At 17.0% G+C, this 14,247-nt stretch overlaps 1 protein-coding gene across 1 annotated transcript in view; it reads right to left on the bottom strand.

The window, feature by feature from the left end:
- CSTPP1 (centriolar satellite-associated tubulin polyglutamylase complex regulator 1) overlaps positions 1-14,247 on the bottom strand; it is a 170,031-nt gene that overhangs the window by 3,166 nt on the left and 152,618 nt on the right. The window contains exon 8 of the mRNA XM_058161984.1: positions 9,789-9,822. Within this exon, the coding sequence (XP_058017967.1) occupies positions 9,789-9,822 (34 nt within the window). The remainder of the gene's footprint in view (positions 1-9,788; positions 9,823-14,247) is intronic.

Raw genomic sequence — 14,247 nt, 5'->3', positions numbered from 1 at the left:
TAAAATAAAATAAAATAAAATAAAATAAAATAAAATAAAATAAAATAAAATAAAATAAAATAAAATAAAATAAAATAAAATAAAATAAAATAAAATAAAATAAAATAAAATAAAATAAAATAAAATAAAATAAAATAAAATAAAATAAAATAAAATAAAATAAAATAAAATAAAATAAAATAAAATAAAATAAAATAAAATAAAATAAAATAAAATAAAATAAAATAAAATAAAATAAAATAAAATAAAATAAAATAAAATAAAATAAAATAAAATAAAATAAAATAAAATAAAATAAAATAAAATAAAATAAAATAAAATAAAATAAAATAAAATAAAATAAAATAAAATAAAATAAAATAAAATAAAATAAAATAAAATAAAATAAAATAAAATAAAATAAAATAAAATAAAATAAAATAAAATAAAATAAAATAAAATAAAATAAAATAAAATAAAATAAAATAAAATAAAATAAAATAAAATAAAATAAAATAAAATAAAATAAAATAAAATAAAATAAAATAAAATAAAATAAAATAAAATAAAATAAAATAAAATAAAATAAAATAAAATAAAATAAAATAAAATAAAATAAAATAAAATAAAATAAAATAAAATAAAATAAAATAAAATAAAATAAAATAAAATAAAATAAAATAAAATAAAATAAAATAAAATAAAATAAAATAAAATAAAATAAAATAAAATAAAATAAAATAAAATAAAATAAAATAAAATAAAATAAAATAAAATAAAATAAAATAAAATAAAATAAAATAAAATAAAATAAAATAAAATAAAATAAAATAAAATAAAATAAAATAAAATAAAATAAAATAAAATAAAATAAAATAAAATAAAATAAAATAAAATAAAATAAAATAAAATAAAATAAAATAAAATAAAATAAAATAAAATAAAATAAAATAAAATAAAATAAAATAAAATAAAATAAAATAAAATAAAATAAAATAAAATAAAATAAAATAAAATAAAATAAAATAAAATAAAATAAAATAAAATAAAATAAAATAAAATAAAATAAAATAAAATAAAATAAAATAAAATAAAATAAAATAAAATAAAATAAAATAAAATAAAATAAAATAAAATAAAATAAAATAAAATAAAATAAAATAAAATAAAATAAAATAAAATAAAATAAAATAAAATAAAATAAAATAAAATAAAATAAAATAAAATAAAATAAAATAAAATAAAATAAAATAAAATAAAATAAAATAAAATAAAATAAAATAAAATAAAATAAAATAAAATAAAATAAAATAAAATAAAATAAAATAAAATAAAATAAAATAAAATAAAATAAAATAAAATAAAATAAAATAAAATAAAATAAAATAAAATAAAATAAAATAAAATAAAATAAAATAAAATAAAATAAAATAAAATAAAATAAAATAAAATAAAATAAAATAAAATAAAATAAAATAAAATAAAATAAAATAAAATAAAATAAAATAAAATAAAATAAAATAAAATAAAATAAAATAAAATAAAATAAAATAAAATAAAATAAAATAAAATAAAATAAAATAAAATAAAATAAAATAAAATAAAATAAAATAAAATAAAATAAAATAAAATAAAATAAAATAAAATAAAATAAAATAAAATAAAATAAAATAAAATAAAATAAAATAAAATAAAATAAAATAAAATAAAATAAAATAAAATAAAATAAAATAAAATAAAATAAAATAAAATAAAATAAAATAAAATAAAATAAAATAAAATAAAATAAAATAAAATAAAATAAAATAAAATAAAATAAAATAAAATAAAATAAAATAAAATAAAATAAAATAAAATAAAATAAAATAAAATAAAATAAAATAAAATAAAATAAAATAAAATAAAATAAAATAAAATAAAATAAAATAAAATAAAATAAAATAAAATAAAATAAAATAAAATAAAATAAAATAAAATAAAATAAAATAAAATAAAATAAAATAAAATAAAATAAAATAAAATAAAATAAAATAAAATAAAATAAAATAAAATAAAATAAAATAAAATAAAATAAAATAAAATAAAATAAAATAAAATAAAATAAAATAAAATAAAATAAAATAAAATAAAATAAAATAAAATAAAATAAAATAAAATAAAATAAAATAAAATAAAATAAAATAAAATAAAATAAAATAAAATAAAATAAAATAAAATAAAATAAAATAAAATAAAATAAAATAAAATAAAATAAAATAAAATAAAATAAAATAAAATAAAATAAAATAAAATAAAATAAAATAAAATAAAATAAAATAAAATAAAATAAAATAAAATAAAATAAAATAAAATAAAATAAAATAAAATAAAATAAAATAAAATAAAATAAAATAAAATAAAATAAAATAAAATAAAATAAAATAAAATAAAATAAAATAAAATAAAATAAAATAAAATAAAATAAAATAAAATAAAATAAAATAAAATAAAATAAAATAAAATAAAATAAAATAAAATAAAATAAAATAAAATAAAATAAAATAAAATAAAATAAAATAAAATAAAATAAAATAAAATAAAATAAAATAAAATAAAATAAAATAAAATAAAATAAAATAAAATAAAATAAAATAAAATAAAATAAAATAAAATAAAATAAAATAAAATAAAATAAAATAAAATAAAATAAAATAAAATAAAATAAAATAAAATAAAATAAAATAAAATAAAATAAAATAAAATAAAATAAAATAAAATAAAATAAAATAAAATAAAATAAAATAAAATAAAATAAAATAAAATAAAATAAAATAAAATAAAATAAAATAAAATAAAATAAAATAAAATAAAATAAAATAAAATAAAATAAAATAAAATAAAATAAAATAAAATAAAATAAAATAAAATAAAATAAAATAAAATAAAATAAAATAAAATAAAATAAAATAAAATAAAATAAAATAAAATAAAATAAAATAAAATAAAATAAAATAAAATAAAATAAAATAAAATAAAATAAAATAAAATAAAATAAAATAAAATAAAATAAAATAAAATAAAATAAAATAAAATAAAATAAAATAAAATAAAATAAAATAAAATAAAATAAAATAAAATAAAATAAAATAAAATAAAATAAAATAAAATAAAATAAAATAAAATAAAATAAAATAAAATAAAATAAAATAAAATAAAATAAAATAAAATAAAATAAAATAAAATAAAATAAAATAAAATAAAATAAAATAAAATAAAATAAAATAAAATAAAATAAAATAAAATAAAATAAAATAAAATAAAATAAAATAAAATAAAATAAAATAAAATAAAATAAAATAAAATAAAATAAAATAAAATAAAATAAAATAAAATAAAATAAAATAAAATAAAATAAAATAAAATAAAATAAAATAAAATAAAATAAAATAAAATAAAATAAAATAAAATAAAATAAAATAAAATAAAATAAAATAAAATAAAATAAAATAAAATAAAATAAAATAAAATAAAATAAAATAAAATAAAATAAAATAAAATAAAATAAAATAAAATAAAATAAAATAAAATAAAATAAAATAAAATAAAATAAAATAAAATAAAATAAAATAAAATAAAATAAAATAAAATAAAATAAAATAAAATAAAATAAAATAAAATAAAATAAAATAAAATAAAATAAAATAAAATAAAATAAAATAAAATAAAATAAAATAAAATAAAATAAAATAAAATAAAATAAAATAAAATAAAATAAAATAAAATAAAATAAAATAAAATAAAATAAAATAAAATAAAATAAAATAAAATAAAATAAAATAAAATAAAATAAAATAAAATAAAATAAAATAAAATAAAATAAAATAAAATAAAATAAAATAAAATAAAATAAAATAAAATAAAATAAAATAAAATAAAATAAAATAAAATAAAATAAAATAAAATAAAATAAAATAAAATAAAATAAAATAAAATAAAATAAAATAAAATAAAATAAAATAAAATAAAATAAAATAAAATAAAATAAAATAAAATAAAATAAAATAAAATAAAATAAAATAAAATAAAATAAAATAAAATAAAATAAAATAAAATAAAATAAAATAAAATAAAATAAAATAAAATAAAATAAAATAAAATAAAATAAAATAAAATAAAATAAAATAAAATAAAATAAAATAAAATAAAATAAAATAAAATAAAATAAAATAAAATAAAATAAAATAAAATAAAATAAAATAAAATAAAATAAAATAAAATAAAATAAAATAAAATAAAATAAAATAAAATAAAATAAAATAAAATAAAATAAAATAAAATAAAATAAAATAAAATAAAATAAAATAAAATAAAATAAAATAAAATAAAATAAAATAAAATAAAATAAAATAAAATAAAATAAAATAAAATAAAATAAAATAAAATAAAATAAAATAAATTAGAAAAAATTAAAATGAGAAGACTATGAAAGTTGAATACTAAAGCAAACTAGAAAAAACAAAGATCAAAATTCTTTTTTTTTTTTTTTTTTTTTATTGAAAGAGTTTTTTTTTTTTTTTTTTTTTTTTTTTTTTTTTTTTTTTTTTTTTTTTTTTTTTTTTTTTTTTTTTTTTTTTTTTTTTTTTTTTTTTTTTTTTTTTTTTTTTTTTTTTTTTTTTTTTTTTTTTTTTTTTTTTTTTTTTTTTTTTTTTTTTTTTTTTTTTTTTTTTTTTTTTTTTTTTTTTTTTTTTTTTTTTTTTTTTTTTTTTTTTTTTTTTTTTTTTTTTTTTTTTTTTTTTTTTTTTTTTTTTTTTTTTTTTTTTTTTTTTTTTTTTTTTTTTTTTTTTTTTTTTTTTTTTTTTTTTTTTTTTTTTTTTTTTTTTTTTTTTTTTTTTTTTTTTTTTTTTTTTTTTTTTTTTTTTTTTTTTTTTTTTTTTTTTTTTTTTTTTTTTTTTTTTTTTTTTTTTTTTTTTTTTTTTTTTTTTTTTTTTTTTTTTTTTTTTTTTTTTTTTTTTTTTTTTTTTTTTTTTTTTTTTTTTTTTTTTTTTTTTTTTTTTTTTTTTTTTTTTTTTTTTTTTTTTTTTTTTTTTTTTTTTTTTTTTTTTTTTTTTTTTTTTTTTTTTTTTTTTTTTTTTTTTTTTTTTTTTTTTTTTTTTTTTTTTTTTTTTTTTTTTTTTTTTTTTTTTTTTTTTTTTTTTTTTTTTTTTTTTTTTTTTTTTTTTTTTTTTTTTTTTTTTTTTTTTTTTTTTTTTTTTTTTTTTTTTTTTTTTTTTTTTTTTTTTTTTTTTTTTTTTTTTTTTTTTTTTTTTTTTTTTTTTTTTTTTTTTTTTTTTTTTTTTTTTTTTTTTTTTTTTTTTTTTTTTTTTTTTTTTTTTTTTTTTTTTTTTTTTTTTTTTTTTTTTTTTTTTTTTTTTTTTTTTTTTTTTTTTTTTTTTTTTTTTTTTTTTTTTTTTTTTTTTTTTTTTTTTTTTTTTTTTTTTTTTTTTTTTTTTTTTTTTTTTTTTTTTTTTTTTTTTTTTTTTTTTTTTTTTTTTTTTTTTTTTTTTTTTTTTTTTTTTTTTTTTTTTTTTTTTTTTTTTTTTTTTTTTTTTTTTTTTTTTTTTTTTTTTTTTTTTTTTTTTTTTTTTTTTTTTTTTTTTTTTTTTTTTTTTTTTTTTTTTTTTTTTTTTTTTTTTTTTTTTTTTTTTTTTTTTTTTTTTTTTTTTTTTTTTTTTTCTTCTTTTTCTTTTTTTTTTTTTCTTGTTTTAAAAAGTTTTATTTTGACATTCTTATCCAATAACATATCCAATAACATATTTAATGTACCCTCATATACAATTAATCGGATCTGCCTGGTCACCACCCCTTCCTTTTCCTTTTACTCTCCTTCTTTACCTTCTTCTACTTTCCATAACCATCCTCCCCTCTTATCTACATCCTCTCCTCTTCCTCCCTATTCCTTTCTTCTCCTCTTCCCTCTTCCTTCCTTCCTTTCCTCCTCCTCCTCTTCTCTTTCCTCCTTCTCTTCTACTCCTTCTTTCCTTCATTCTAAAGTAGTAACCAGGCAGGTCCGATCTTACATTAATTATACATCTTCAATCATCTTTGTACATTAACTATCAATCCATTTTCTACCCTCCCCTCCCTTCCCTTCCTCCCCACCCCCAGGACTTCCGAGAACCGAGTACAGGGTATAAAACTAACAACAAAATTAAAATCTAGCACAAATCATAATCCATAGTCGTTCCTTAAAACCTCCACTCCCCTTCCAAAGACAAAGAAGATACTTTTCTTCCACTCCATTATATATCAGACCATTCCACTCCTAGAATTCTCCAAAGTTTCCAATTGACTTAGTGTTTATTCTTGAATAAAGTACGTAGTTTTAATATCCAACCTTCATCAATCAATATCAAAACAACGTTCCATCTTCCAATATTCACCAAGGTTTCTTCTAAAATGTCTTTCTTCCTTAGCAATCTCTCAAAAATAGTTCATATTTCCGACTTAGTTTCTTTAATTTTTCTGTCCAACCTTCAGGGTAAGCAATAGTCCATCTTTTCACATCTTTAACATTTATATATACAACAAATAATATTACAAATATCCAAAGTGTCAATTGTAATAATTAAAATCTTCACTTTACCTTACTTATGTCAAATAACATTGTTAAAATTACACCTATATCATCCACAATATATCTATTATAACAATTACATTCTAATTAACATTACATCCATCTCTTAAATATAATATTTAATCCAAGTTCCTAAATTTTACTATCTATCCTCCAAAATTAAACAATATTCCATCTTCCTATTCCTTTATACCTTTAATATATCATATAGTACCCCTAAAATTACACATTTATATCCACAATAAGTCATTTACAAAAATTAACCATAATCATATTTAATAAAGTTAAACATTCTCCTCCCTTCTTCTATCTTACACATTTTCAACCATCTATTCACCATTCAACTTAACATCTGTTAACAAAGAATTCCCAATCTTTAATACATTAGTATAAAAATCTCGTGCTTTACAAATTGTATTGAGAAAATACTTTTTCCTTTATAATTCAGTGTTAAACCTGCTGGAACCTCCCATCTAAAATATATCTGATGTTTCTTAAGCTCATCCACCAGAAAGGCAAATTCTTTTCTCTTTCTTAACATTTTAGGAGGAATTTCCTTCATCATTATTATATCTTGTCCTAATATTTGAAATTTATTTTTATAAAATGCTTGCAAAATTCCATACCTAATCCTCTTATTTGTAAAATAAATAACCACATCTCTCGGTAAACACTTCTGCCTTGCCCACCAGGAATTAACACGATAAATTTTTTCAATATTAACTTCAAAATCTTCTGGTTCCATTCCTCTATCTGGGCAAAGGCCTGAATAAAAATCTCTTTCAAATTTTCCTCTTTAAATTCTCTTAAACCCTTACCCTTATAGCATATTCCATTAATTTATATTGTAATATAACCCTTTCTTCCTCTGCCTTATCAGCCTTAACCTGAATATCATCTATTTTATTTTCTAAATTCAAATTAATTTGAACTTCATCTATTTTCCTTTGCAAATCTAAATTAATTTGGTTAAATTCATTCAGTCTTTCTTCTGTCTGTGTACTAGATAACAATAATGGAGTAATTGATTCCTTTAATTTTTTCATCTCCTTACTCTGCTCTTCCACCAAATCTTTAAAATCCAGTATTTCTCTCCATTTCATTAAATTTTGATCTATTTCTGAAAGATGAGCCCATAAGCTCCTGTAATAAATTCCTTAGACTGTCTTTAATATCTTCTTTCAATTTCCGTACCTGAAGTGAAGATATTTCCAATAATTTAGAAGTGGTTAAATCTCTTTGCTTAAAAGCCATTTTTAAACTAAGTAATATCAAGAAGAAGAAAAAAAAAAAAGGGGGGGGGGGGAATAAAAAGAAAAAAAAAAAACCAATAAATTTTTTCAATATTAACTTCAAAATCTTCTGGTTCCATTCCTCTATCTGGGCAAAGGCCTGAATAAAAATCTCTTTCAAATTTTCCTCTTTAAATTCTCTTAAACCCTTACCCTTATAGCATATTCCATTAATTTATATTGTAATATAACCCTTTCTTCCTCTGCCTTATCAGCCTTAACCTGAATATCATCTATTTTATTTTCTAAATTCAAATTAATTTGAACTTCATCTATTTTCCTTTGCAAATCTAAATTAATTTGGTTAAATTCATTCAGTCTTTCTTCTGTCTGTGTACTAGATAACAATAATGGAGTAATTGATTCCTTTAATTTTTTCATCTCCTTACTCTGCTCTTCCACCAAATCTTTAAAATCCAGTATTTCTCTCCATTTCATTAAATTTTGATCTATTTCTGAAAGATGAGCCTCCATAAGCTCCTGTAAAAAATTCCTTAGACTGTCTTTAATATCTTCTTTCAATTTCCGTACCTGAAGTGAAGATATTTCCAATAATTTAGAAGTGGTTAAATCTCTTTGCTTAAAAGCCATTTTTAAACTAAGTAATATCAAGAAGAAGAAGAAAAAAAAAAAGGGGGGGGAGGGAATAAAAAGAAAAAAAAAAACCCAATAAATTTTTATTTTCAACCATCTATTCACCATTCAACTTAACATCTGTTAACAAAGAATTCCCAATCTTTAATACATTAGTATAAAAATCTCTTTCAAATTTTCCTCTTTAAATTCTCTTAAACCCTTACCCTTATAGCATATTCCATTAATTTATATTGTAATATAACCCTTTCTTCCTCTGCCTTATCAGCCTTAACCTGAATATCATCTATTTTATTTTCTAAATTCAAATTAATTTGGTTAAATTCATTCAGTCTTTCTTCTGTCTGTGTACTAGATAACAATAATGGAGTAATTGATTCCTTTAATTTTTCATCTCCTTACTCTGCTCTTCCACCAAATCTTTAAAATCCAGTATTTCTTTCTCCATTTCATTAAATTTTGATCTATTTCTGAAAGATGAGCCTCCATAAGCTCCTGTAAAATTATTTTGGTAATTAAACAATATTCCATCTTCCTATTCCTTTATACCTTTAATATATCATATAGTACCCTAAAATTACACATTTATATCCACAATAAGTCATTTACAAAATTAACCATAATCATATTTAATAAAGTTAAACATTCTCCTCCCTTCTTCTATCTTACACATTTTCAACCATCTATTCACCATTCAACTTAACATCTGTTAACAAAGAATTCCCAATCTTTAATACATTAGTATAAAAATCTCGTGCTTTACAAATTGTATTGAGAAAATACTTTTTCCTTTATAATTCAGTGTTAAACCTGCTGGAACCTCCCATCTAAAATATATCTGATGTTTCTTAAGCTCCTCCACCAGAAAGGCAAATTCTTCTCTCTTTCTTAACATTTTAGGAGGAATTTCCTTCATCATTATTATATCTTGTCCTAATATTTGAAATTTATTTTTATAAAATGCTTGCAAAATTCCATACCTAATCCTCTTATTTGTAAAATAAATAACCACATCTCTCGGTAAACACTTCTGCCTTGCCCACCAGGAATTAACACGATAAATTTTTCTTCTTAAACACTGTAAAAAAAGATAATAAAAAGAAAAAAACCCAATAAATTTTTCTTCTTAGAGGTTCCACACCAGCAATTGTAATCAGCATTTCCTTAGCTTTCACTTTCAAAAACAAAACGCCATCTTTCTTCATCTCCACTCTTCAAATAACTTCTCTGTCAGGAGTTAAAATCATCTTACAAGCAAATGCCAGCCTTCCTGCTTTCGATTCTTCCGTGTTGAAAATTTATCATAATCCTCTTCAGTCACGGAGATGGACGCTGCGTTTTGCTCTGCTTTCTCAGGAAGAGCTCCTGAAAATGAGTAGCAAAGAGAAAGCTCAGTTTAAAATTCTAAAGCAAGAAAAGATAATAATAATAATAATAATAATAATAATAATAATAATAATAATAATAATAATAATAATAATAATAATAATAATAATAATAATAATAATAATAATAATAATAATAATAATAATAATAATAATAATAATAATAATAATAATAATAATAATAATAATAATAATAATAATAATAATAATAATAATAATAATAATAATAATAATAATAATAATAATAATAATAATAATAATAATAATAATAATAATAATAATAATAATAATAATAATAATAATAATAATAATAATAATAATAATAATAATAATAATAATAATAATAATAATAATAATAATAATAATAATAATAATAATAATAATAATAATAATAATAATAATAATAATAATAATAATAATAATAATAATAATAATAATAATAATAATAATAATAATAATAATAATAATAATAATAATAATAATAATAATAATAATAATAATAATAATAATAATAATAATAATAATAATAATAATAATAATAATAATAATAATAATAATAATAATAATAATAATAATAATAATAATAATAATAATAATAATAATAATAATAATAATAATAATAATAATAATAATAATAATAATAATAATAATAATAATAATAATAATAATAATAATAATAATAATAATAATAATAATAATAATAATAATAATAATAATAATAATAATAATAATAATAATAATAATAATAATAATAATAATAATAATAATAATAATAATAATAATAATAATAATAATAATAATAATAATAATAATAATAATAATAATAATAATAATAATAATAATAATAATAATAATAATAATAATAATAATAATAATAATAATAATAATAATAATAATAATAATAATAATAATAATAATAATAATAATAATAATAATAATAATAATAATAATAATAATAATAATAATAATAATAATAATAATAATAATAATAATAATAATAATAATAATAATAATAATAATAATAATAATAATAATAATAATAATAATAATAATAATAATAATAATAATAATAATAATAATAATAATAATAATAATAATAATAATAATAATAATAATAATAATAATAATAATAATAATAATAATAATAATAATAATAATAATAATAATAATAATAATAATAATAATAATAATAATAATAATAATAATAATAATAATAATAATAATAATAATAATAATAATAATAATAATAATAATAATAATAATAATAATAATAATAATAATAATAATAATAATAATAATAATAATAATAATAATAATAATAATAATAATAATAATAATAATAATAATAATAATAATAATAATAATAATAATAATAATAATAATAATAATAATAATAATAATAATAATAATAATAATAATAATAATAATAATAATAATAATAATAATAATAATAATAATAATAATAATAATAATAATAATAATAATAATAATAATAATAATAATAATAATAATAATAATAATAATAATAATAATAATAATAATAATAATAATAATAATAATAATAATAATAATAATAATAATAATAATAATAATAATAATAATAATAATAATAATAATAATAATAATAATAATAATAATTAATAATAATAATAATAATAATAATAATAATAATAATAATAATAATAATAATAATAATAATAATAATAATAATAATAATAATAATAAGGAATAATAATAAGGAAGGTTATTTGGTTTACAAGGGAAAAGGTCAGAGCCCCAGTTAGCTGAATAATCAGTACCTCACTGACTTTCAAATATGGGAAGCTGCTTTACCTTAGTAAGTAAAATTAATCTACATCAATATTTAAAACAGTCACTAAAATATTAAATCCACATACAGTTACATAAGTACGCTGCAGATTAAAAGCCCCATTCCTCTATTTAGAGGTCGGACCACTATGGAACAGACAAAGCACATCAAAAGGGTTTTGCCTGACAAGGAAGCAAAGAGTTTGCTTTCTAGTATGAGCAGAGAAAATGGAGCACAATCATGTTTTAAGTGCCTTATTAAGAATGTTTTTTTTGGGGGGGTGGGGGGAAGGGGATCTCAAAATGCTAACTTGAGGTCCTTGTCATTCATCAGCAGCTTATAGCTGCAGCAGGATTGTGCATATGAGTACATTTACTGGCAGAGAGGCCCATCTGCCCTGAACACATGATACTGCTTAGATATCTAATGCTACCACTGGATGCCTAAATTTACTTGGTTGCTCTTCCTTCCTCATTCCTTTTGTGCCTTGTCAGCTACACGATGAGCCCATGAACAGAGTTGGTTTTGGTTTTCATTCTTCACATAGGCACTGTGGACAAGGATTCAGTTCATGAAGCATCAACATGATCTGAATCTAGCAGATTCAGGCTGCCAATTTCCTTAACAGCCCTTTTTTCTAGATGAGGAAAGGGAGACTCCAGTATGAATTGCTTACTCTATTATTCTGTTACTATATCTCCTTTATATATCAATACTGTTGAAATAATGATCAAATACCAGTATACTAAAATATGTTGAAAAAAATGAAAAACTTTGATGAGCCGTATTTCATTTTTACAAGACTGTAGACTATATTGCTGTAAGCCTGACATGAGGTGACCAATAAAAAAAAATTGATTTTAAAAAGGCCTCACAATCGAGGAACAAATACATAAGAGAGTTTCGTGCAAAGAGTCTTGAACAGGTAGACATGAATCTAGATGGATCCCCAAACTGCATACCATTTTTGTCTAGGGCAGGGCAACCCCATCCAGTAGTAAAGACTGGAAATATTTAATCTTTGTGGCCCTCCAAATCCATTGCCAGTCAGTCTTGCTAGGATTAAACCTAAGCTTTCCATCCAGACCCTCAGCGCATCCGGAATGTACCAAGCAAAAGACAGTCCACGACAGCATAATTTAGCTGACAGCATATTATAAAGACTTTGCTCTTTAAGTAAGAATAGGATTGATTTAACCCTTTCTGTTCCTTTGATTCGGAGCCCTGTACAACATTCACATTTTATGCCTTAAGTATACTATCACACGGCCTTCATTATCCCTTTTTGCAACAGTTCTGCCTAGGAAAGCTTCATATGCCATATACTGCACTATCAAATTCTTCATTCAAGTCGTTATGAACAATTCTGCAATTCTTTTGTCATGGCTGACCCTTCATATTTCCTGATGATGTTGCAGAGCTTATGGGTTGCAACGCTTGTCTATCCAAGCCTCTAAGGCATCTCTACATAACCATGTTGGTCTACTAACTGTGGTGTGCAAAAAAGGGGAAAAGAAGGCCTAATCTTCTCCCTGCTATATCTCAGATGCATATTCTGTGAAGATAACATATATCTGAAGATGGAAAGAAGATTTTTGATGTCCTGCTACATTATTGCAGAGAAGTGGCCTGCTGGGGTTACCTGACAGATGCACTTATTCTTGTGTTTACCTTCCTTCTGTACAACAAATTGTACTCATATTTTTTTTAATATAGTGTGGTGCATGGGACCTAACTAAAGTCTGTTGGCAAGAAGAGAATGCTCTTCCTGCCTTAGATGTGGAAGTCTACAGACATGAGTCTGCACCCACAGTTCTTGGCATAACTTGGCATCTTCAGTATGTGGAATGCTACTAAGCTGTGTATGGCTCCCAGGGCAGCAAATCCTTAGAGAGATCTTTTACGTAACTCGTCATCTTGCAGCAGCCATTCATGGGAGAAACAGGGATAAAACCTCTTAATGTGGAAAATGTTCCTTCAGAAAGAAAGCTGCGCGTGAGGAGGGAAGGAGCAATCTAGGCTTTCTGTTTCTTTTGTCCTGCCTAATATCCCAAAAAAGGAAGACTCTCTTACAGTATATCCCTGGCACTAAAATACCGAAGGCCAAATGAACAAACGGCTGCTGCTGCCAGCCTTCTGCAGCCTCCATTTCCTGAATTGAAGCTTGCTCTTGCATCTAAAGATCTCAAGGGTGCTTCAATCTCTTGGGAGAATTGGTAAAGAATATGCAGTGGATTGGTGAATCAATATTGACAGAGGAGTGAGGCTGGGCTTCTAGTCTGCTTGACAAATTCATCAGCTGGCTTCTAATCTCTCCTCCTCTTCCCTTTCAAGATCCTGGTGAGATTGGAGGCACGGTAGACCCCTGCCCGAAAGCGCTTTCCTTCCTCATCTGAAACTCTCGCCTGGAACTGCCCTTGCTGCAGGGCTTTAAGGATTCTGTGATCCCTTGCAGACCAAAGCCTATTCAAATTATCCCCTGTGCAGGGAAGATGAAAAGGCAGGAGGAGAAAAATCCTGCTTTCCTTGCCAAGATGCCTGCACCTGTTACACTTACGGCTGCCCCTCAAGAGGCCTCAGTAGGAGCCTGGCTTG

Source organism: Ahaetulla prasina, chromosome 1, assembly GCF_028640845.1.
Source record: "Ahaetulla prasina isolate Xishuangbanna chromosome 1, ASM2864084v1, whole genome shotgun sequence".
Classification (NCBI taxonomy): Eukaryota; Metazoa; Chordata; class Lepidosauria; order Squamata; family Colubridae; genus Ahaetulla; species Ahaetulla prasina.
The sequence above is the reverse complement of the archived record's forward strand: the minus strand, read 5'-3'. Positions and strand labels throughout refer to the sequence as shown.